Genomic DNA, 25981 nt, shown 5'->3' on the forward strand with positions numbered 1-25981 from the left:
AACAGGGGGTGGTGATGGACAGAGTCTCTGAATTCAGCAGAATACTCTCACCCAGTCAAGAGATCAGGGCTAGATCCAACACCGTTTTTTAGCTCACTGCACCATCCCAGCTCAGAACCTGGCTATATGTAAATTAGTCTGTTCCTGTCCCAGTGCATGATGGGAACAGGGCAAACAAAACTACCAAGCCAATTCTTACACTGGGAAGGAAACAAGCTTCCGGGGAAGGGTTTCTGGCATTTCAGCCGTCGTCGGCCCGGCTTGCTTGAATCCTGATGGTGCAATGAGCAAGGGACTCACATCTGAGTATACCCTTCCACGCTTAGGGTGGACAAAATATTTAACAACAAGGGGTGGTGATGGACAGAGTCTCTGAATTCAGCAGAATACTCTCACCCAGTCAAGAGATCAGGGCTAGATCCAACACCGTTTTTTAGCTCACTGCACCATCCCAGCTCAGAACCTGGCTATATGCAAATTAGTCTGTTCCTGTCCCAGTGCATGATGGGAACAGGGCAAACCAAACTACCAAGCCAATTCTTACACTGGGAAGGAAACAAGCTTCCGGGGACCGGTTTCTGGCATTTCAGTCGTCGTCGGCCCGGCTTGCTTGAATCCTGATGGTGCAATGAGCAAGAGACTCACATCTGAGTATACCCTTCCACGCTTAGGGTGGACAAAATATTTAACAACAAGGGGTGGTGATGGACAGAGTCTCTGAATTCAGCAGAATACTCTCACCCAGTCAAGAGATCAGGGCTAGATCCAACACCGTTTTTTAGCTCACTGCACCATCCCAGCTCAGAACCTGGCTATATGTAAATTAGTCTGTTCCTGTCCCAGTGCATGATGGGAACAGGGCAAACAAAACTACCAAGCCAATTCTTACACTGGGAAGGAAACAAGCTTCCGGGGAAGGGTTTCTGGCATTTCAGCCGTCGTCGGCCCGGCTTGCTTGAATCCTGATGGTGCAATGAGCAAGGGACTCACATCTGAGTATACCCTTCCACGCTTAGGGTGGACAAAATATTTAACAACAAGGGGTGGTGATGGACAGAGTCTCTGAATTAAGCAAAATACTCTCACCCAGTCAAGAGATCAGGGCTAGATCCAACACCGTTTTTTAGCTCACTGCACCATCCCAGCTCAGAACCTGGCTATATGCAAATTACTCTGTTCCTGTCCCAGTGCATGATGGGAACAGGGCAAACCAAACTACCAAGCCAATTCTTACACTGGGAAGGAAACAAGCTTCCGGGGACCGGTTTCTGGCATTTCAGCCGTCGTCGGCCCGGCTTGCTTGAATCCTGATGGTGCAATGAGCAAGGGACTCACATCTGAGTATACCCTTCCACGCTTAGGGTGGACAAAATATTTACCAACAAGGGGTAGTGATGGACAGAGTCTCTGAATTAAGCAGAATACTCTCACCCAGTCAAGAGATCAGGGCTAGATCCAAAACCGTTTTTTAGCTCACTGCACCATCCCAGCTCAGAACCTGGCTATATGCAAATTAGTCTGTTCCTGTCCCAGTGCATGATGGGAACAGGGCAAACCAAACTACCAAGCCAATTCTTCCCCTGGGAAGGAAACAAGCTTCCGGGGACCGGTTTCTGGCATTTCAGCCGTCGTCGGCCCGGCTTGCTTGAATCCTGATGGTGCAATGAGCAAGGGACTCACATCTGAGTATACCCTTGCACGCTTAGGGTGGACAAAATATTTAACAACAAGGGGTGGTGATGGACAGAGTCTCTGAATTAAGCATAATACTCTCACCCAGTCAAGAGATCAGTGCTAGATCCAACACCGTTTTTTTAGCTCACTGCACCATCCCAGCTCAGAACCTGGCTATATGCAAATTAGTCTGTTCCTGTCCCAGTGCATGATGGGAACAGGGCAAACCAAACTACCAAGCCAATTCTTACACTGGGAAGGAAACAAGCTTCCGGGGACCGGTTTCTGGCATTTCAGCCGTCGTCCGCCCGGCTTGCTTGAATCCTGATGTTGCAATGAGCAAGGGACTCACATCTGAGTATACCCTTCCACGCTTAGGGTGGACAAAATATTTAACAACAGGGGGTGGTGATGGACAGAGTCTCTGAATTCAGCAGAATACTCTCACCCAGTCAAGAGATCAGGGCTAGATCCAACACCGTTTTTTAGCTCAATGCACCATCCCAGCTCAGAACCTGGCTATTTGCAAATTAGTCTGTTCCTGTCCCAGTGCATGATGGGAACAGGGCAAACCAAACTACCAAGCCAATTCTTACACTGGAAAGGAAACAAGCTTCCGGGGACCAGTTTCTGGCATTTCAGCCGTCGTCGGCCCGGCTTGCTTGAATCCTGATGGTGCAATGAGCAAGGGACTCACATCTGAGTATACCCTTCCACGCTTAGGGTGGGCAAAATATTTAACAACAAGGGGTGGTGATGGACAGAGTCTCTGAATTAAGCATAATACTCTCACCCAGTCAAGAGATCAGTGCTAGATCCAACACCGTGTTTTAGCGCACTGCACCATCCCAGCTCAGAACCTGGCTATATGCAAATTAGTCTGTTCCTGTCCCAGTGCATGATGGGAACAGGGCAAACCAAACTACCAAGCCAATTCTTACACTGGGAAGGAAACAAGCTTCCGGGGACCAGTTTCTGGCATTTCAGCCGTCGTCGGCCCGGCTTGCTTGAATCCTGATGGTGCAATGAGCAAGGGACTCACATCTGAGTATACCCTTCCACGCTTAGGGTGGACAAAATATTTAACAACAAGGGGTGGTGATGGACAGAGTCTCTGAATTAAGCAGAATACTCTCACCCAGTCAAGAGATCAGGGCTAGATCCAACACCGTTTTTTAGCTCACTGCACCATCCCAGCTCAGAACCTGGCTATATGCAAATTAGTCTGTTCCTGTCCCAGTGCATGATGGGAACAGGGCAAACCAAACTACCAAGCCAATTCTTACACTGGGAAGGAAACAAGCTTCCGGGGACCGGTTTCTGGCATTTCAGTCGTCGTCGGCCCGGCTTGCTTGAATCCTGATGGTGCAATGAGCAAGAGACTCACATCTGAGTATACCCTTCCACGCTTAGGGTGGACAAAATATTTAACAACAAGGGGTGGTGATGGACAGAGTCTCTGAATTCAGCAGAATACTCTCACCCAGTCAAGAGATCAGGGCTAGATCCAACACCGTTTTTTAGCTCACTGCACCATCCCAGCTCAGAACCTGGCTATATGTAAATTAGTCTGTTCCTGTCCCAGTGCATGATGGGAACAGGGCAAACAAAACTACCAAGCCAATTCTTACACTGGGAAGGAAACAAGCTTCCGGGGAAGGGTTTCTGGCATTTCAGCCGTCGTCGGCCCGGCTTGCTTGAATCCGGATGGTGCAATGAGCAAGGGACTCACATCTGAGTATACCCTTCCACGCTTAGGGTGGACAAAATATTTAACAACAAGGGGTGGTGATGGACAGAGTCTCTGAATTAAGCAAAATACTCTCACCCAGTCAAGAGATCAGGGCTAGATCCAACACCGTTTTTTAGCTCACTGCACCATCCCAGCTCAGAACCTGGCTATATGCAAATTAGTCTGTTCCTGTCCCAGTGCATGATGGGAACAGGGCAAACCAAACTACCAAGCCAATTCTTACACTGGGAAGGAAACAAGCTTCCGGGGACCGGTTTCTGGCATTTCAGCCGTCGTCGGCCCGGCTTGCTTGAATCCTGATGGTGCAATGAGCAAGGGACTCACATCTGAGTATACCCTTCCACGCTTAGGGTGGACAAAATATTTAACAACAAGGGGTGGTGATGGACAGAGTCTCTGAATTAAGCAGAATACTCTCACCCAGTCAAGAGATCAGGGCTAGATCCAACACCGTTTTTTAGCTCACTGCACCATCCCAGCTCAGAACCTGGCTATATGCAAATTAGTCTGTTCCTGTCCCAGTGCATGATGGGAACAGGGCAAACCGAACTACCAAGCCAATTCTTACACTGGGAAGGAAACAAGCTTCCGGGGACCGGTTTCTGGCATTTCAGCCGTCGTCGGCCCGGCTTGCTTGAATCCTGATGGTGCAATGAGCAAGGGACTCACATCTGAGTATACCCTTCCACGCTTAGGGTGGACAAAATATTTAACAACAAGGGGTGGTGATGGACAGAATCTCTGAATTAAGCAGAATACTCTCACCCAGTCAAGAGATCAGGGCTAGATCCAACACCGTTTTTTAGCTCACTGCACCATCCCAGTTCAGAACCTGGCTATATGCAAATTAGTCTGTTCCTGTCCCAGTGCATGATGGGAACAGGGCAAACCAAACTACCAAGCCAATTCTTACACTGGGAAGGAAACAAGCTTCCGGGGAAGTGTTTCTGGCATTTCAGCCGTCGTCGGCCCGGCTTGCTTGAATCCTGATGGTGCAATGAGCAAGGGACTCACATCTGAGTATACCCTTCCACGCTTAGGGTGGACAAAATATTTAACAACAAGGGGTGGTGATGGACAGAGTCTCTGAATTAAGCAAAATACTCTCACCCAGTCAAGAGATCAGGGCTAGATCCAACACCGTTTTTTAGCTCACTGCACCATCCCAGCTCAGAACCTGGCTATATGTAAATTAGTCTGTTCCTGTCCCAGTGCATGATGGGAACAGGGCAAACAAAACTACCAAGCCAATTCTTACACTGGGAAGGAAACAAGCTTCCGGGGAAGGGTTTCTGGCATTTCAGCCGTCGTCGGCCCGGCTTGCTTGAATCCTGATGGTGCAATGAGCAAGGGACTCACATCTGAGTATACCCTTCCACGCTTAGGGTGGACAAAATATTTAACAACAAGGGGTGGTGATGGACAGAGTCTCTGAATTCAGCAGAATACTCTCACCCAGTCAAGAGATCAGGGCTAGATCCAACACCGTTTTTTAGCTCACTGCACCATCCCAGCTCAGAACCTGGCTATATGCAAATTAGTCTGTTCCTGTCCCAGTGCATGATGGGAACAGGGCAAACCAAACTACCAAGCCAATTCTTACACTGGGAAGGAAACAAGCTTCCGGGGACCGGTTTCTGGCATTTCAGTCGTCGTCGGCCCGGCTTGCTTGAATCCTGATGGTGCAATGAGCAAGAGACTCACATCTGAGTATACCCTTCCACGCTTAGGGTGGACAAAATATTTAACAACAAGGGGTGGTGATGGACAGAGTCTCTGAATTCAGCAGAATACTCTCACCCAGTCAAGAGATCAGGGCTAGATCCAACACCGTTTTTTAGCTCACTGCACCATCCCAGCTCAGAACCTGGCTATATGTAAATTAGTCTGTTCCTGTCCCAGTGCATGATGGGAACAGGGCAAACAAAACTACCAAGCCAATTCTTACACTGGGAAGGAAACAAGCTTCCGGGGAAGGGTTTCTGGCATTTCAGCCGTCGTCGGCCCGGCTTGCTTGAATCCTGATGGTGCAATGAGCAAGGGACTCACATCTGAGTATACCCTTCCACGCTTAGGGTGGACAAAATATTTAACAACAAGGGGTGGTGATGGACAGAGTCTCTGAATTAAGCAAAATACTCTCACCCAGTCAAGAGATCAGGGCTAGATCCAACACCGTTTTTTAGCTCACTGCACCATCCCAGCTCAGAACCTGGCTATATGCAAATTAGTCTGTTCCTGTCCCAGTGCATGATGGGAACAGGGCAAACCAAACTACCAAGCCAATTCTTACACTGGGAAGGAAACAAGCTTCCGGGGACCGGTTTCTGGCATTTCAGCCGTCGTCGGCCCGGCTTGCTTGAATCCTGATGGTGCAATGAGCAAGGGACTCACATCTGAGTATACCCTTCCACGCTTAGGGTGGACAAAATATTTACCAACAAGGGGTAGTGATGGACAGAGTCTCTGAATTAAGCAGAATACTCTCACCCAGTCAAGAGATCAGGGCTAGATCCAAAACCGTTTTTTAGCTCACTGCACCATCCCAGCTCAGAACCTGGCTATATGCAAATTAGTCTGTTCCTGTCCCAGTGCATGATGGGAACAGGGCAAACCAAACTACCAAGCCAATTCTTCCCCTGGGAAGGAAACAAGCTTCCGGGGACCGGTTTCTGGCATTTCAGCCGTCGTCGGCCCGGCTTGCTTGAATCCTGATGGTGCAATGAGCAAGGGACTCACATCTGAGTATACCCTTGCACGCTTAGGGTGGACAAAATATTTAACAACAAGGGGTGGTGATGGACAGAGTCTCTGAATTAAGCATAATACTCTCACCCAGTCAAGAGATCAGTGCTAGATCCAACACCGTTTTTTTAGCTCACTGCACCATCCCAGCTCAGAACCTGGCTATATGCAAATTAGTCTGTTCCTGTCCCAGTGCATGATGGGAACAGGGCAAACCAAACTACCAAGCCAATTCTTACACTGGGAAGGAAACAAGCTTCCGGGGACCGGTTTCTGGCATTTCAGCCGTCGTCCGCCCGGCTTGCTTGAATCCTGATGTTGCAATGAGCAAGGGACTCACATCTGAGTATACCCTTCCACGCTTAGGGTGGACAAAATATTTAACAACAGGGGGTGGTGATGGACAGAGTCTCTGAATTCAGCAGAATACTCTCACCCAGTCAAGAGATCAGGGCTAGATCCAACACCGTTTTTTAGCTCAATGCACCATCCCAGCTCAGAACCTGGCTATTTGCAAATTAGTCTGTTCCTGTCCCAGTGCATGATGGGAACAGGGCAAACCAAACTACCAAGCCAATTCTTACACTGGAAAGGAAACAAGCTTCCGGGGACCAGTTTCTGGCATTTCAGCCGTCGTCGGCCCGGCTTGCTTGAATCCTGATGGTGCAATGAGCAAGGGACTCACATCTGAGTATACCCTTCCACGCTTAGGGTGGGCAAAATATTTAACAACAAGGGGTGGTGATGGACAGAGTCTCTGAATTAAGCATAATACTCTCACCCAGTCAAGAGATCAGTGCTAGATCCAACACCGTGTTTTAGCGCACTGCACCATCCCAGCTCAGAACCTGGCTATATGCAAATTAGTCTGTTCCTGTCCCAGTGCATGATGGGAACAGGGCAAACCAAACTACCAAGCCAATTCTTACACTGGGAAGGAAACAAGCTTCCGGGGACCAGTTTCTGGCATTTCAGCCGTCGTCGGCCCGGCTTGCTTGAATCCTGATGGTGCAATGAGCAAGGGACTCACATCTGAGTATACCCTTCCACGCTTAGGGTGGACAAAATATTTAACAACAAGGGGTGGTGATGGACAGAGTCTCTGAATTAAGCAGAATACTCTCACCCAGTCAAGAGATCAGGGCTAGATCCAACACCGTTTTTTAGCTCACTGCACCATCCCAGCTCAGAACCTGGCTATATGCAAATTAGTCTGTTCCTGTCCCAGTGCATGATGGGAACAGGGCAAACCAAACTACCAAGCCAATTCTTACACTGGGAAGGAAACAAGCTTCCGGGGACCGGTTTCTGGCATTTCAGTCGTCGTCGGCCCGGCTTGCTTGAATCCTGATGGTGCAATGAGCAAGAGACTCACATCTGAGTATACCCTTCCACGCTTAGGGTGGACAAAATATTTAACAACAAGGGGTGGTGATGGACAGAGTCTCTGAATTCAGCAGAATACTCTCACCCAGTCAAGAGATCAGGGCTAGATCCAACACCGTTTTTTAGCTCACTGCACCATCCCAGCTCAGAACCTGGCTATATGTAAATTAGTCTGTTCCTGTCCCAGTGCATGATGGGAACAGGGCAAACAAAACTACCAAGCCAATTCTTACACTGGGAAGGAAACAAGCTTCCGGGGAAGGGTTTCTGGCATTTCAGCCGTCGTCGGCCCGGCTTGCTTGAATCCGGATGGTGCAATGAGCAAGGGACTCACATCTGAGTATACCCTTCCACGCTTAGGGTGGACAAAATATTTAACAACAAGGGGTGGTGATGGACAGAGTCTCTGAATTAAGCAAAATACTCTCACCCAGTCAAGAGATCAGGGCTAGATCCAACACCGTTTTTTAGCTCACTGCACCATCCCAGCTCAGAACCTGGCTATATGCAAATTAGTCTGTTCCTGTCCCAGTGCATGATGGGAACAGGGCAAACCAAACTACCAAGCCAATTCTTACACTGGGAAGGAAACAAGCTTCCGGGGACCGGTTTCTGGCATTTCAGCCGTCGTCGGCCCGGCTTGCTTGAATCCTGATGGTGCAATGAGCAAGGGACTCACATCTGAGTATACCCTTCCACGCTTAGGGTGGACAAAATATTTAACAACAAGGGGTGGTGATGGACAGAGTCTCTGAATTAAGCAGAATACTCTCACCCAGTCAAGAGATCAGGGCTAGATCCAACACCGTTTTTTAGCTCACTGCACCATCCCAGCTCAGAACCTGGCTATATGCAAATTAGTCTGTTCCTGTCCCAGTGCATGATGGGAACAGGGCAAACCGAACTACCAAGCCAATTCTTACACTGGGAAGGAAACAAGCTTCCGGGGACCGGTTTCTGGCATTTCAGCCGTCGTCGGCCCGGCTTGCTTGAATCCTGATGGTGCAATGAGCAAGGGACTCACATCTGAGTATACCCTTCCACGCTTAGGGTGGACAAAATATTTAACAACAAGGGGTGGTGATGGACAGAATCTCTGAATTAAGCAGAATACTCTCACCCAGTCAAGAGATCAGGGCTAGATCCAACACCGTTTTTTAGCTCACTGCACCATCCCAGTTCAGAACCTGGCTATATGCAAATTAGTCTGTTCCTGTCCCAGTGCATGATGGGAACAGGGCAAACCAAACTACCAAGCCAATTCTTACACTGGGAAGGAAACAAGCTTCCGGGGAAGTGTTTCTGGCATTTCAGCCGTCGTCGGCCCGGCTTGCTTGAATCCTGATGGTGCAATGAGCAAGGGACTCACATCTGAGTATACCCTTCCACGCTTAGGGTGGACAAAATATTTAACAACAAGGGGTGGTGATGGACAGAGTCTCTGAATTAAGCAAAATACTCTCACCCAGTCAAGAGATCAGGGCTAGATCCAACACCGTTTTTTAGCTCACTGCACCATCCCAGCTCAGAACCTGGCTATATGCAAATTAGTCTGTTCCTGTCCCAGTGCATGATGGGAACAGGGCAAACCAAACTACCAAGCCAATTCTTACACTGGGAAGGAAACAAGCTTCCGGGGACCGGTTTCTGGCATTTCAGCCATCGTCGGCCCGGCTTGCTTGAATCCTGATGGTGCAATGAGCAAGGGACTCACATCTGAGTATACCCTTCCACGCTTAGGGTGGACAAAATATTTAACAACAAGGGGTGGTGATGGACAGAGTCTCTGAATTAAGCAGAATACTCTCACCCAGTCAAGAGATCAGGGCTAGATCCAACACCGTTTTTTAGCTCACTGCACCATCCCAGCTCAGAACCTGGCTATATGCAAACTAGTCTGTTCCTGTCCCAGTGCATGATGGGAACAGGGCAAACCAAACTACCAAGCCAATTCTTACACTGGGAAGGAAACAAGCTTCCGGGGACCGGTTTCTGGCATTTCAGACGTCGTCGGCCCGGCTTGCTTGAATCATGATGTTGCAATGAGCAAGGGACTCACATCTGAGTATACCCTTCCACGCTTAGGGTGGACAAAATATTTAACAACAGGGGGTGGTGATGGACAGAGTCTCTGAATTCAGCAGAATACTCTCACCCAGTCAAGAGATCAGGGCTAGATCCAACACCGTTTTTTAGCTCACTGCACCATCCCAGCTCAGAACCTGGCTATATGCAAATTAGTCTGTTCCTGTTCCAGTGCATGATGGGAACAGGGCAAACCAAACTACCAAGCCAATTCCTACACTGGGAAGGAAACAAGCTTCCGGGGACCGGTTTCTGGCATTTCAGCCGTCGTCGGCCAGGCTTGCTTGAATCCTGATGGTGCAATGAGCAAGGGACTCACATCTGAGTATACCCTTCCACGCTTAGGGTGGACAAAATATTTACCAACAAGGGGTGGTGATGGACAGAGTCTCTGAATTAAGCAGAATACTCTCACCCAGTCAAGAGATCAGGGCTAGATCCAAAACCGTTTTTTAGCTCACTGCACCATCCCAGCTCAGAACCTGGCTATATGCAAATTAGTCTGTTCCTGTCCCAGTGCATGATGGGAACAGGGCAAACCAAACTACCAAGCCAATTCTTCCCCTGGGAAGGAAACAAGCTTCCGGGGACCGGTTTCTGGCATTTCAGCCGTCGTCGGCCCGGCTTGCTTGAATCCTGATGGTGCAATGAGCAAGGGACTCACATCTGAGTATACCCTTGCACGCTTAGGGTGGACAAAATATTTAACAACAAGGGGTGGTGATGGACAGAGTCTCTGAATTAAGCATAATACTCTCACCCAGTCAAGAGATCAGTGCTAGATCCAACACCGTTTTTTTAGCTCACTGCACCATCCCAGCTCAGAACCTGGCTATATGCAAATTAGTCTGTTCCTGTCCCAGTGCATGATGGGAACAGGGCAAACCAAACTACCAAGCCAATTCTTACACTGGGAAGGAAACAAGCTTCCGGGGACCGGTTTCTGGCATTTCAGCCGTCGTCCGCCCGGCTTGCTTGAATCCTGATGTTGCAATGAGCAAGGGACTCACATCTGAGTATACCCTTCCACGCTTAGGGTGGACAAAATATTTAACAACAGGGGGTGGTGATGGACAGAGTCTCTGAATTCAGCAGAATACTCTCACCCAGTCAAGAGATCAGGGCTAGATCCAACACCGTTTTTTAGCTCAATGCACCATCCCAGCTCAGAACCTGGCTATATGCAAATTAGTCTGTTCCTGTCCCAGTGCATGATGGGAACAGGGCAAACCAAACTACCAAGCCAATTCTTACACTGGAAAGGAAACAAGCTTCCGGGGACCAGTTTCTGGCATTTCAGCCGTCGTCGGCCCGGCTTGCTTGAATCCTGATGGTGCAATGAGCAAGGGACTCACATCTGAGTATACCCTTCCACGCTTAGGGTGGGCAAAATATTTAACAACAAGGGGTGGTGATGGACAGAGTCTCTGAATTAAGCATAATACTCTCACCCAGTCAAGAGATCAGTGCTAGATCCAACACCGTGTTTTAGCGCACTGCACCATCCCAGCTCAGAACCTGGCTATATGCAAATTAGTCTGTTCCTGTCCCAGTGCATGATGGGAACAGGGCAAACCAAACTACCAAGCCAATTCTTACACTGGGAAGGAAACAAGCTTCCGGGGACCAGTTTCTGGCATTTCAGCCGTCGTCGGCCCGGCTTGCTTGAATCCTGATGGTGCAATGAGCAAGGGACTCACATCTGAGTATACCCTTCCACGCTTAGGGTGGACAAAATATTTAACAACAAGGGGTGGTGATGGACAGAGTCTCTGAATTAAGCAGAATACTCTCACCCAGTCAAGAGATCAGGGCTAGATCCAACACCGTTTTTTAGCTCACTGCACCATCCCAGCTCAGAACCTGGCTATATGCAAATTAGTCTGTTCCTGTCCCAGTGCATGATGGGAACAGGGCAAACCAAACTACCAAGCCAATTCTTACACTGGGAAGGAAACAAGCTTCCGGGGACCGGTTTCTGGCATTTCAGTCGTCGTCGGCCCGGCTTGCTTGAATCCTGATGGTGCAATGAGCAAGAGACTCATATCTGAGTATACCCTTCCACGCTTAGGGTGGACAAAATATTTGACAACAAGGGGTGGTGATGGACAGAGTCTCTGAATTCAGCAGAATACTCTCACCCAGTCAAGAGATCAGGGCTAGATCCAACACCGTTTTTTAGCTCACTGCACCATCCCAGCTCAGAACCTGGCTATATGTAAATTAGTCTGTTCCTGTCCCAGTGCATGATGGGAACAGGGCAAACAAAACTACCAAGCCAATTCTTACACTGGGAAGGAAACAAGCTTCCGGGGAAGGGTTTCTGGCATTTCAGCCGTCGTCGGCCCGGCTTGCTTGAATCCTGATGGTGCAATGAGCAAGGGACTCACATCTGAGTATACCCTTCCACGCTTAGGGTGGACAAAATATTTAACAACAAGGGGTGGTGATGGACAGAGTCTCTGAATTAAGCAAAATACTCTCACCCAGTCAAGAGATCAGGGCTAGATCCAACACCGTTTTTTAGCTCACTGCACCATCCCAGCTCAGAACCTGGCTATATGCAAATTAGTCTGTTCCTGTCCCAGTGCATGATGGGAACAGGGCAAACCAAACTACCAAGCCAATTCTTACACTGGGAAGGAAACAAGCTTCCGGGGACCGGTTTCTGGCATTTCAGCCGTCGTCGGCCCGGCTTGCTTGAATCCTGATGGTGCAATGAGCAAGGGACTCACATCTGAGTATACCCTTCCACGCTTAGGGTGGACAAAATATTTAACAAGGGGTGGTGATGGACAGAGTCTCTGAATTAAGCAGAATACTCTCACCCAGTCAAGAGATCAGGGCTAGATCCAACACCGTTTTTTAGCTCACTGCACCATCCCAGCTCAGAACCTGGCTATATGCAAATTAGTCTGTTCTTGTCCCAGTGCATGATGGGAACAGGGCAAACCAAACTATCAAGCCAATTCTTACACTGGGAAGGAAACAAGCTTCCGTGAACCGGTTTCTGGCATTTCAGCCGTCGTCGGCCCGGCTTGCTTGAATCCGGATGGTGCAATGAGCAAGGGACTGACATCTGAGTATACCCTTCCACGCTTAGGGTGGACAAAATATTTAACAAGGGGTGGTGATGGACAGAGTCTCTGAATTAAGCAGAATACTCTCACCCAGTCAAGAGATCAGGGCTAGATCCAACACCGTTTTTTAGCTCACTGCACCATCCCAGCTCAGAACCTGGCTATATGCAAATTAGTCTGTTCCTGTCCCAGTGCATGATGGGAACAGGGCAAACCAAACTACCAAGCCAATTCTTACACTGGGAAGGAAACAAGCTTCCGGGGACCGGTTTCTGGCATTTCAGTCGTCGTCGGCCCGGCTTGCTTGAATCCTGAAGGTGCAATGAGCAAGAGACTCGCATCTGAGTATACCCTTCCACGCTTAGGGTGGACAAAATATTTAACAACAAGGGGTGGTGATGGACAGAGTCTCTGAATTCAGCAGAATACTCTCACCCAGTCAAGAGATCAGGGCTAGATCCAACACCGTTTTTTAGCTCAATGCACCATCCCAGCTCAGAACCTGGCTATATGTAAATTAGTCTGTTCCTGTCCCAGTGCATGATGGGAACAGGGCAAACAAAACTACCAAGCCAATTCTTACACTGGGAAGGAAACAAGCTTCCGGGGAAGGGTTTCTGGCATTTCAGCCGTCGCCGGCCCGGCTTGCTTGAATCCTGATGGTGCAATGAGCAAGGGACTCACATCGGAGTATACCCTTCCACGCTTAGGGTGGACAAAATATTTAACAACAAGGGGTGGTGATGGACAGAGTCTCTGAATTAAGCAGAATACTCTCACCCAGTCAAGAGATCAGGGCTAGATCCAACACCGTTTTTTAGCTCACTGCACCATCCCAGCTCAGAACCTGGCTATATGCAAATTAGTCTGTTCCTGTCCCAGTGCATGATGGGAACAGGGCAAACCAAACTATCAAGCCAATTCTTACACTGGGAAGGAAACAAGCTTCCGTGAACCGGTTTCTGGCATTTCAGCCGTCGTCGGCCCGGCTTGCTTGAATCCGGATGGTGCAATGAGCAAGGGACTCACATCTGAGTATACCCTTCCACGCTTAGGGTGGACAAAATATTTAACAACAAGGGGTGGTGATGGACAGAGTCTCTGAATTAAGCAAAATACTCTCACCCAGTCAAGAGATCAGGGCTAGATCCAACACCGTTTTTTAGCTCACTGCACCATCCCAGCTCAGAACCTGGCTATATGCAAATTAGTCTGTTCCTGTCCCAGTGCATGATGGGAACAGGGCAAACCAAACTACCAAGCCAATTCTTACACTGGGAAGGAAACAAGCTTCCGGGGACCGGTTTCTGGCATTTCAGCCGTCGTCGGCCCGGCTTGCTTGAATCCGGATGGTGCAATGAGCAAGGGACTCACATCTGAGTATACCCTTCCACGCTTAGGGTGGACAAAATATTTAACAACAAGGGGTGGTGATGGACAGAGTCTCTGAATTCAGCAGAATACTCTCACCCAGTCAAGAGATCAGGGCTAGATCCAACACCGTTTTTTAGCTCACTGCACCATCCCAGCTCAGAACCTGGCTATATGTAAATTAGTCTGTTCCTGTCCCAGTGCATGATGGGAACAGGGCAAACAAAACTACCAAGCCAATTCTTACACTGGGAAGGAAACAAGCTTCCGGGGAAGGGTTTCTGGCATTTCAGCCGTCGCCGGCCCGGCTTGCTTGAATCCTGATGGTGCAATGAGCAAGGGACTCACATCTGAGTATACCCTTTCACGCTTAGGGTGGACAAAATATTTAACAACAAGGGGTGGTGATGGACAGAGTCTCTGAATTAAGCAGAATACTCTCACCCAGTCAAGAGATCAGGGCTAGATCCAACACCGGTTTTTGGCTCACTGCACCATCCCAGCTCAGAACCTGGCTATATGCAAATTAGTCTGTTCCTGTCCCAGTGCATGATGGGAACAGGGCAAACCAAACTATCAAGCCAATTCTTACACTGGGAAGGAAACAAGCTTCCGTGAACCGGTTTCTGGCATTTCAGCCGTCGTCGGCCCGGCTTGCTTGAATCCGGATGGTGCAATGAGCAAGGGACTCACATCTGAGTATACCCTTCCACGCTTAGGGTGGACAAAATATTTAACAACAAGGGGTGGTGATGGACAGAGTCTCTGAATTAAGCAGAATACTCTCACCCAGTCAAGAGATCAGGGCTAGATCCAACACCGTTTTTTAGCTCACTGCACCATCCCAGCTCAGAACCTGGCTATATGCAAATTAGTCTGTTCCTGTCCCAGTGCATGATGGGAACAGGGCAAACCAAACTATCAAGCCAATTCTTACACTGGGAAGGAAACAAGCTTCCGTGAACCGGTTTCTGGCATTTCAGCCGTCGTCGGCCCGGCTTGCTTGAATCCGGATGGTGCAATGAGCAAGGGACTCCCATCTGAGTATACCCTTCCACGCTTAGGGTGGACAAAATATTTAACAACAAGGGGTGGTGATGGACAGAGTCTCTGAATTAAGCAGAATACTCTCTCCCAGTCAAGAGATCAGGGCTAGATCCAACACCGTTTTTTAGCTCACTGCACCATCCCAGCTCAGAACCTGGCCATATGCAAATTAGTCTGTTCCTGTCCCAGTGCATGATGGGAACAGGGCAAACCAAACTACCAAGCCAATTCTTACACTGGGAAGGAAACAAGCTTCCGGGGAAGGGTTTCTGGCATTTCAGCCGTCGTCGGCCCGGCTTGCTTGAATCCTGATGGTGCAATGAGCAAGGGACTCACATCTGAGTATACCCTTCCACGCTTAGGGTGGACAAAATATTTAACAACAAGGGGTGGTGATGGACAGAGTCTCTGAATTAAGCAAAATACTCTCACCCAGTCAAGAGATCAGGGCTAGATCCAACACCGTTTTTTAGCTCACTGCACCATCCCAGCTCAGAACCTGGCTATATGCAAATTAGTCTGTTCCTGTCCCAGTGCATGATGGGAACAGGGCAAACCAAACTACCAAGCCAATTCTTACACTGGGAAGGAAACAAGCTTCCGGGGACCGGTTTCTGGCATTTCAGCCGTCGTCGGCCCGGCTTGCTTGAATCCTGATGGTGCAATGAGCAAGGGACTCACATCTGAGTATACCCTTTCACGCTTAGGGTGGACAAAATATTTAACAACAAGGGGTGGTGATGGACAGAGTCTCTGAATTAAGCAGAATACTCTCACCCAGTCAAGAGATCAGGGCTAGATCCAACACCGGTTTTTGGCTCACTGCACCATCCCAGCTCAGAACCTGGCTATATGCAAATTAGTCTGTTCCTGTCCCAGTGCATGATGGGAACAGGGCAAACCAAACTATCAAGCCAATTCTTACACTGGGAAGGAAACAAGCTTCCGTGAACCGGTTTCTGGCATTTCAGCCGTCGTCGGCCCGGCTTGCTTGAATCCTGATGGTGCAATGAGCAAGGGACTCACATCTGAGTATACCCTTCCACGCTTAGGGTGGACAAAATATTTAACAACAAGGGGTGGTGATGGACAGAGTCTCTGAATTAAGCAGAATACTCTCACCCAGTCAAGAGATCAGGGCTAGATCCAACACCGTTTTTTAGCTCACTGCACCATCCCAGCTCAGAACCTGGCCATATGCAAATTAGTCTGTTCCTGTCCCAGTGCATGATGGGAACAGGGCAAACCAAACTACCAAGCCAATTCTTACACTGGGAAGGAAACAAGCTTCCGGGGAAGGGTTTCTGGCATTTCAGCCGTCGTCGGCCCGGCTTGCTTGAATCCTGATGGTGCAATGAGCAAGGGACTCACATCTGAGTATACCCTTCCACGCTTAGGGTGGACAAAATATTTAACAACAAGGGGTGGTGATGGACAGAGTCTCTGAATTAAGCAAAATACTCTCACCCAGTCAAGAGATCAGGGCTAGATCCAACACCGTTTTTTAGCTCACTGCACCATCCCAGCTCAGAACCTGGCTATATGCAAATTAGTCTGTTCCTGTCCCAGTGCATGATGGGAACAGGGCAAACCAAACTACCAAGCCAATTCTTACACTGGGAAGGAAACAAGCTTCCGGGGACCGGTTTCTGGCATTTCAGCCGTCGTCGGCCCGGCTTGCTTGAATCCTGATGGTGCAATGAGCAAGGGACTCACATCTGAGTATACCCTTTCACGCTTAGGGTGGACAAAATATTTAACAACAAGGGGTGGTGATGGACAGAGTCTCTGAATTCAGCAGAATACTCTCACCCAGTCAAGAGATCAGGGCTAGATCCAACACCGTTTTTTAGCTCACTGCACCATCCCAGCTCAGAACCTGGCTATATGCAAATTAGTCTGTTCCTGTCCCAGTGCATGATGGGAACAGGGCAAACCAAACTATCAAGCCAATTCTTACACTGGGAAGGAAACAAGCTTCAGTGAACCGGTTTCTGGCATTTCAGCCGTCGTCGGCCCGGCTTGCTTGAATCCGGATGGTGCAATGTGCAAGGGACTCACATCTGAGTATACCCTTCCACGCTTAGGGTGGACAAAATATTTAACAACAAGGGGTGGTGATGGACAGAGTCTCTGAATTAAGCAGAATACTCTCACCCAGTCAAGAGATCAGGGCTAGATCCAACACCGTTTTTTAGCTCACTGCACCATCCCAGCTCAGAACCTGGCTATACGACGGCTGAAATGCCAGAAACCGGTCCCCGGAAGCTTGTCTCCTTTCCAGTGAAGAATTGGCTTGGTAGTCTGGTCTGCCCTGTTCCCATGATGCACTGGGCCAGGGACAGACTAATTTGCATGTAGCCAGGTTCTGAGCTTGGATGGTGCAATTAGCTAAAAAACGGTGATGGATCAGGCCCTGATCCTTGGACTGGGTAAGAGTGGTCTGTTTAATTCAGACACTCTGTTCATCACCACCCCCTTTTCTGAATCTTCCTCCACCTAGGTTTACTTCAACAGCCAGTTTGCTTAATACTCGGCACTGTCTACCTATTGAGCAGCAGGTCCACATTAAGACCTTATGCTACATGCATAAGTGCCATATAAGTTCTAATACTCGGCCATTGTATTTAAGACCTTTGGACTCTGCTTGCACTTCAAATCGCCCACTGCGTTCAAGCCACTTGGATTTCGCCCTGATTCCTAGGACCGGGAAGACCCAACAGGGCGGTCGATTTTTTGTGTATCTTTGTCTTAAATGTGGAATAACCTGCCACACTTGCAGCAAGTTTGTAATACGCTTACAGTATTTCAGAAGAAACTGAAGACTTGCTGGTAATATAATGTTTTCCGAAGAACTTGATGATTAAGCTGCTTCCATCTGCATAATACGACTTAACAGATAGAGTACTTTGGTGAGGAGGCCAGTTCTGGGAAACTGGTCAGGGAAGCCATGCGTTTTATGAATCAAAATAACATAACATTACATAAGCATCCATAACCTCACTTCACAAAATAGACTGAAACTCACCATGCCTTGGCTGGCCTCAAGGCAAGAGGCAGCACAGCATACACTGAAGAAACATGTACCATAAGCTCTTTGCCAATAGTGCACCAATTGAATAAAAAAAACAGTCTTATGATGCATCTAGGTTTCTGGCAATCTTTCAACATTTTAAGATTACCATCAAAGAACAATGAAATTTGGCAGTGGTGGTTGGGCACCTCATACATACCAAGCTCCCTTCATGGACGCTGTAGAGAACTTTTTCCTGTGCTTCTACAGCGCTCAGAACCGGGGCAATTTTGCTAGATGGGAAACGAAGTCTGGATCTGGAAAAGAGCAACAGACGATGCCATGTTTTGCAAGTAGTACCAACTGATCTAGTATCATCGTAGAGAATACGAACATTCATATATTCTGACAAAAGGAATTATATGTCTATTGAGAGACACTTTGTGAAAGACAATCGTATTTCCAAAATGTTACGTTGTATTGAGTGTTTTTATGGTACTCTACAAGTGTTTCAAATGGTTGCCATGGAATATATGAGGGGCAAGACCAATTGAATGAGATATTAGCCAAAAATTACATGTCCATGTGAAAACAGAAACTTCAAAATCTTTTATGAAAATTCATGCCCTAAAATTCAGATGACCGAAATGTAGACCCTAAAATACAAATGGCAAAAATCTTGATGTTACATACATTTTTCCATCTGAAACAGGCAAGCTGTGTATCATTTCTACATCCAATCAATTTCACTCCCCCCATATCTTAGTACTAAGTCAATTAAATATTCTAATACCAGACATACAGGGGTTTGCAAGTCAGAAAAGAGCTTGCATAAGCATTTACGAAAAGTTTTTTTTTTTATTTTGTGTTTATGGTTTTGCTAGAAATTCTATGAAATCTATGTTTTCACATTATCACACAGCCACCTCTCAAATGTTTAACTGAATGAGTGGGCATTTGAGGGATCTTGGTAATGCCAAATGGTAAATCATTCAACGGTCTGGATCGATTACCAATAAGATACAATTGTTCTCCTGGTTCGTTGTAACCTTTCAGGAGGAAGGGAAGTAGGGATTTAGTGATGATCTGATTGCTCTCCCTCGGCATAGTGACATTTTTAACCCAATCCATCCTCTAAATACTGTATAAAAATGTCTGCAGATGTTTCAGATTACCATTCCCATAATTCTAATACTAACTTATGTAACTGGATCAGATTTAAACACCCATTTAAAAGCACTATGACTACGAAGTAAAATGCAACTTTCATTACAGGGACAAGGCTCCCAGCGCAGAAAAAACAAGCCTGTTTCAGGACCTTCTACCCCACCAGAGGGTGTCGCCGCAGCAGAGGCAGTTACAGGAGCCACGTGTCTACCTCCTCCTCCAATGGTGAGTGTTCGCTCTTCTTCCTAACTAATAATGGGGGGGGGGGGGGCGGCTGGCAATTTTCCTTTACAGGTGAGAGACTATCACGACGGATGCATGGATTCTCCAAACCGTCCCAGGTTTCAAATCGAGTTCTACGGCTTGCCATGGCAAGCGGTGCGCCCTCGATCAATCTCTTTTTCCCTAGCAGAGTGTGATCTCGTAGACAGAGTACAAGGCCCTCCTCAACTGCTTTATAAGCAATATTTTCCTGGTCGAAAAACAAGATCGGGTCAACGACCTTTAGTAAACCTTCAAGAGTTCAATGAGTGGCTGGAAGAGATCCATTTTTTGCAGGATGTTCTCCCGACACATGATTGGATGGCGCGGCTGGATCTGAAGGACGCATACTTTACTGCTCCAATCTTTCTGCTCCACATCTGCTTCCTTCAGTTCCTCTAAAGGTGTTTAGCATACAAGTTCCTGACGCTTCCTTTCGGACTATCTTCAGCACCGTGGCACTTTACAAAGATCCTCAAACCAGTGGTGGAACTCCTGTGTGTGCAGGGGATGAGGATCATATTCTTCCTCGACGACATGCTGATTATTGGCCAGTGCCCCAAAAAGTTAGCCATTTAGCTGCAGACGACGTTACTCCTTTTACAGGATCTTGGGTTTCTAATCAACAAGAGCAAATCTCTTCTCTCTCTGTCGCAATCGGCATAGTTTCCTGGGCTTTGTGATAGAAAATGGCGAAGATCCAGCACAAACTGGATCAAGCCCTCACTAGGCCATACACTTCTCTCTGCCAGCTAGCTCGACTGGTGGGCCTTCGGTCGTCGTGTTTCGAGGCGATCTTTCCAGATCCTCTACGTTATCGCAAGTTGCAACCCCTTAGGTTTACCATTTTCAGAAGGGCCTCACATACTCCAGTCGGTGCCTTTGTTCGAGGAAGTGCGGTAGGAAATTCAGTAGTGGCTGTCCCACATGGAGGTCTTGAATGGGAGAGCGTTCTTCGGATCCCACCCAGTTCTGGTCATAGTCAGATGCCAGCTAGTTAGACTGGGACGTCAGATGTGGGATCTTTTCCACTGGAGGAAGTTGGTCACCAGACGAACAGAAGATGCACATCAACTACCTGGAACTCCTCGCAGTGTTCTTTGCAGTGTGATGCTGGACCAAAGACAGGATTCAGTTGTGCGTTCTCCTCAAGATGGACAATGTATCAGCTGTGTGGGGTACAACAACCATCTGAGGGGACCAGATCCAAAGCCCGGTCACATCTGGCAAAAAACTTTTGACAGCACTGCCTGGACTATTACGTGTTCGTTATCGCCACATATCTTCCTGTCAAGGGAATAAGGAGGCATACTGGCCCTCTCGTCATCTCTACAATCCGAGTCTATGAAAGCTGAACCGGGAGGTTTTCTCCAGGTTGCTGGACAGGTAGGGCCTCTTCTCAGTGGACATGCCTGCCTCACATCAGGACTATCAGGTGATCCGGTTGTTCAGTTGGAGACCTGACCCCATGGCTCTGGCGACGGATGCCTTCCTTTAAGATTGGACAAAGGAGAAGAGTTATGCATTTCCCCCCATTATCAATGATTACCAGGGTCTCGGCCCAGGTTAGGAAACAATCAGCAGAAGTAGTATATGTGGCACCTTTCTGGAGGTCGCAAGTTTAGTTCCCAGTTCTGATGGAACGTTCTTGGGGCTCTCCAATCCTCTCCCCCTGTTTCCGTCACTTCTTCTCGACCTGAATCACAGGCCTCACTGGTTGGTGACGGGGGGTTCTCTACTGCTGCAGGTGTGATGCATTACAGGCAACCATTCAAATCCCTGACCTTTCGAGACAGAGAGATTATTTTGTCTAAAGCCTGGGCGGACAGCACCATTAAGAGGTATAGGTTGGCTTGGACAAGATGGATGGGTTGGTGTGTAAGAAGAGACTTGGATCGTGTGGTCGCAGATGTAGTTAAGATTGTCAATTTTTTTGTCCAACCTCTCCTCAGAGGGTTTGGCTTATCGTTCCATTAATACCTATTGCTCTGCCATTTAGGCGGGCCACGTCCCTATTGATGGAGCCCTGGTCGGTGAGCATCCCTTTATGCAAAGATTAGCAGGAGGCATTTGCCTTTCGCTGCCGCCTGAGCCTTGATATTCCTCGCTTTGGGACGTTAATCAGGTCCTCAACCTTTTTGTCTTTTGGCACCCTAATAGATTCCATTTAAGGAAGGAGCTTTCCGCCTTGTTGGCTATGTTGTGGTGCCTGATAACTTGCCATAGGGTATCCAATGCTTGGCCCATAGATGTGACAGGTAGAGTGTTTTCCAGTCTCGGGGTTTCCTTCAGGTCAGCAGACGTACTAAGTCCAATAGTCGGTCAGCTCCTACCCGGCATTTGTGGATTCCCCTAGCATGTGCGTAGTGCAATATCTGAAGGCATACAAGGAAATGACAGAGGAACTTCGGCCTCCAGGTGAGAGACAGCGCTTGATTGTGCTAAGAAAGCTGCACAGAGTGGTTTCTTCTCCCGCGATTGCACAATGGTTGCGCTAGTTTATGCAGGAGGCTGGTACTGATGTACAAATGTTTGAGGCACACTCATTGAGAGGGGCCATTGTAGTGAGGGCTGGGCATTGTTGCGCACATTGCTATGTTAGCATAGGCTTAATAGAAGTTTAAACGCCATTTTACCCGTTGTTGCTTTTGCACACAACACTGCATATAGCTGTTGTTGTAAGGTAGGCTGCGTGAATTACTTCACATGAGAAAGGCTTGTTTTCGGCATCCCTAGACTTACATTGCGACCCGTCTGCACAGTGAGTGCTAAAGCCTCCAAGCTTATCATAACAAGGTAGCTGTTGTTCGGGCTGATCGGTTCACGTTTTAGACATAACATACATGTAGCTGCAGCCAACGGCGATTCTGGTGCCTTTAATATTGCACTGTAGGCATGATTTCAGTCACGTGGAAGACTCCCATTTTTCCAGAGAGACAGAGAGCTTTTGCAGATCCTGATGCAATTTTCTCCTGCTGATCTTGGAGGTATAGGGTCCCCCACACAAGCCTAAGAGACCTTCTATATTTTATAAAACATAGTTCCTAGCTAGGAAGGGTGTTACACTAGACACTAGAAGACCTGTTTTCCCCATCATTGTAATACGAGTTCTTCTTTTGTGTTTTATGGAATAGTAACATGATCATATTACTTCTAATCATATGTCTGCTTATGTTAGCAAAGAGACTGCATCTTAGAGCACGTTGTTAAAATACATATTTTAACCTTTCTCATGTCTCTTTTTACTCCTGTTGTGGACTGGTATGAGAATAACAAATGAAAGAGTGTTCTTGCTTCCCACCATTCCGGAGTATAATCTAAGTCGCATGTTCTGGGTTGTCTAATCATTGGTTCCTTTGCAATAGGGCGAAGAGCTAATGTGACATTGATGCTAGTCGGTTAGGGTTTTTAGATACTGAGGTGAGTTTTTTGGTCCACCACAATTCACTGAGGTCCTGGGTCTCTGTGCACAGTTCTGTGTCTGAGCAGAATCTCTGCAACACCATGGCTTCCAAAGCTTTTTGTCTGGGTGCCCGATTGGAGGATATCATAAATGGAGCGAATTGGTCCAATTATTCCACCTTTAAAAGGTTCTATTTCAAACCAGTGGTGGATGTGGCACTACTGGCGGTGAGTAAACTTTAAACAAGCATAATCCTTGCCTCCTGTCCTGACATAGAATGAAAAATGTCCAAGCTATCATGACGGAAGGTTTCAATTCTGTTAATAGCATGGAGGCAAGGATTATCCCACCCAGTGAGAAATTTTCGGATACTCCCTCCCAGTTATTGGTCATTAAAGGGTTGTGCTTAATTGTCTACATCACTGTCTCTAATGGCGTGTTTTGATATGGTTATATGATGGTTCAGGGTGGTTATTCCATATGCTATGGTTTTACTGATTTTTTTTTGCTGATGTTATTAGAAGAATCAGTTCCAATTATCTCCTGATTCTTACCTTTATAGGAAATGAAGGTACCAAACAGGATTCATGAGCAACAGATGAAAGCGAGAATCATGCAAAAAGCGGCAGCCTAAACAGTGAAAATGGACTACATATGGACTGCCTTGGTTCTGATTGACTATTGACGTTTCTCATTTGCTAACCACCAAGGGTTTCGGAATGTTAGTTTTTTTCGTATTAAAGTGGTGCTTAAACGGCTGCTGTGAATTTTACATTTAAGCAAAGTAAAAGTTTTAGGCATAATCTTTTGCCTCAGTGTCCTTAATAAAATTGAAACTTTCCGTCATGCTAGCTAGGGAATTTTTTATTTTATGTTTGAACTAAGAAACAATATGTGCACCACTAATTTTTGCCATGGAGTTTGGTAGGGTGGAGAGCTTGAACGCATTCCTGAGGAAGCTTTTGTTCTTACTTGCATGTCTTCTTGCCATCGATCTGAGGTTTCCCATCAGTCTCAGCCTCGCTCAGCTCCTCTGTGGGACTCTGTGGCTCTGAGCGGGGGAATGCTGTTTTCAGGGTGTCCACAATAGCATTCACCATCATCTGCAGGGATCGTGACAGGTGGGGATCATTTTACAAAGCAAGGCAAGATTAAGACATCTATCTTACTGACAATAAGATTAAACGCAAACTTTTATGATTGTTGTTTGTGATTGATTCTGTGACTGATCACTGCAGTTAAACCAAAAGAGGAGGGCCCAGGGGCAGATAAAGGTCCAGCATGCAGGCCCCAACAAAGACTATATGTGAAGAGGGTATGTAATTTCTATCAAAAGGGGAAATTGAAGGCTGCCAAGGAGGCAGATCAAGGGATCTGCTACTTTAGGAGCAAGGGCCCTCACACACCCCAAGGGGTGACATCTGGCAGCTCCTTGTTGGGCCAGCGCTGCAATGCCCAACAGGCCCCACAAAAGGGCTTGTTGCCAGAGTACTTTAGTTTTGGCCAACGTGAAGAGCGAGGTGTAGTGGTGTGTGTGAAATGTGAGTAGATTAGTCAAAAAATGTTTAATAAAAATACCTAAGAGAATCCAAAATACTATATAATGACTGGGTTCTTTTGTTATAGTTATAAAAGATGTGGTCTGGCTAGAGATGGAAATGATGATCGAAACCTGCACAAAGTGATATCTTAAAAGAAGAGCAACATGTTTCATGCCCTATTAGTCATAAAGATAATGGCATTTCATCAGGCCAGGTGTCCTAATCTACTTGAGTAAGGGCTGGAAAGAAATACACGTGATTAGTACTGTACCCTTGATAGAGGACACTAAGATGAAGTATACTTTCAAGAGAGAATACAACCAAGTCAGGGGGAGCAATCATTTTGGCAGAAAGGACACTCACTGACAAACCAAAAGGTTGAATGTCGGTGAGCGCATGTAGTAGCCGACCTACCCCTCATCCTGCCGGATCTATCAAGGGTATGGTACTAATCATATGTATTGTTTTCAGACCCTTACTTGAGTAAATTAGGACACCAGTCCTGATGAAATGCCATGATCTTCATGACAGTAATAGGGCATGAAAAACGTTGACCTTCTTTTAAAATATCACTTTGTGCTGGATTGGATCATCATATCCATGTCTAGCCAGATCATATGTTTTTAACTATAACAAAAGAACCTAGTCGTTAAATAGTATTTTGGGTTCTCCAAGTTATTTTTACTTCACATTTTTTGGCCAGTGTACTCACCTTTCACACAACCCCTACATGCCTCACTCTTCACGTCGGTCAAAACAAAAGAACTCTGGCAAAAAGCCTCTCTGCGGGGCCCGGTGGGCATTGCAGCACCTGCCCAATGAAGAGCTGTCCGAAGATGAAGCATGACACCCCTTGGGATGTATGATGGCCCTTGATCCCTACGGGAGCAGATATCTCGATCTGCCTCCTTGGCAGCCTCCGACCTCCCCTTTCAATAGGAACTGCCTACCATCTTTACATATAGGCTGAACACTTAAACCACTTGTTGTTTTTTATTTTGATGGTTTGGGCATTGTTCTTAATCATCTTCAAATTTCTGCTATCCTAGGGAATCTACTCTGCTATGTTTAACCTTTTCCATGCTCATGACAAGCTCAGCTCGTCATGAGGCACGGTGCTCCGGTGCTCATGACGAGCTGAGCTCGTCATGAGCCGTGGAATGCTCACACGCGGGTATAATTCCCCTGCTGTGCTGAGCGTTCCACAGGAAAGGGTGTGGCCATAACGAGCTCAGCTCGTCATGAGCGCACGAGCACTGTGCCTCATGACGAGCTGAGCTCGTCATGAGCATGGGGGTGCGGTGCGTGCCCCCCAGCACAGCGGGGGAATTACCCCCGCTGCGAAGGGGTTAATTCTATTATGTGTACTGAGTATTAACTAGAAAGTGACCCTCTTAATGCACCATGGCTGGTTTTACATATTAAGACATGTCTGAGCTTAATCTAGTCCTCACC

The 25981-nt window shown here is 47.4% G+C and overlaps 1 protein-coding gene across 1 annotated transcript in view; it reads right to left on the reverse strand.

Annotated features, from left to right (window-relative positions):
* The window catches only part of SNX19 (sorting nexin 19), a 238927-nt gene that overhangs the window by 166030 nt on the left and 46916 nt on the right, over positions 1-25981 (reverse strand). The window contains exons 5-6 of the mRNA XM_086956928.1: positions 23958-24088; positions 18375-18471 (exon numbers count right to left, since the gene is read on the reverse strand). Of these exons, the coding sequence (XP_086813054.1) occupies positions 18375-18471; positions 23958-24088 (228 nt within the window). The remainder of the gene's footprint in view (positions 1-18374; positions 18472-23957; positions 24089-25981) is intronic.

This window comes from Lissotriton vulgaris, chromosome 2_1, assembly GCF_964263255.1.
Source record: "Lissotriton vulgaris chromosome 2_1, aLisVul1.2, whole genome shotgun sequence".
Classification (NCBI taxonomy): Eukaryota; Metazoa; Chordata; class Amphibia; order Caudata; family Salamandridae; genus Lissotriton; species Lissotriton vulgaris.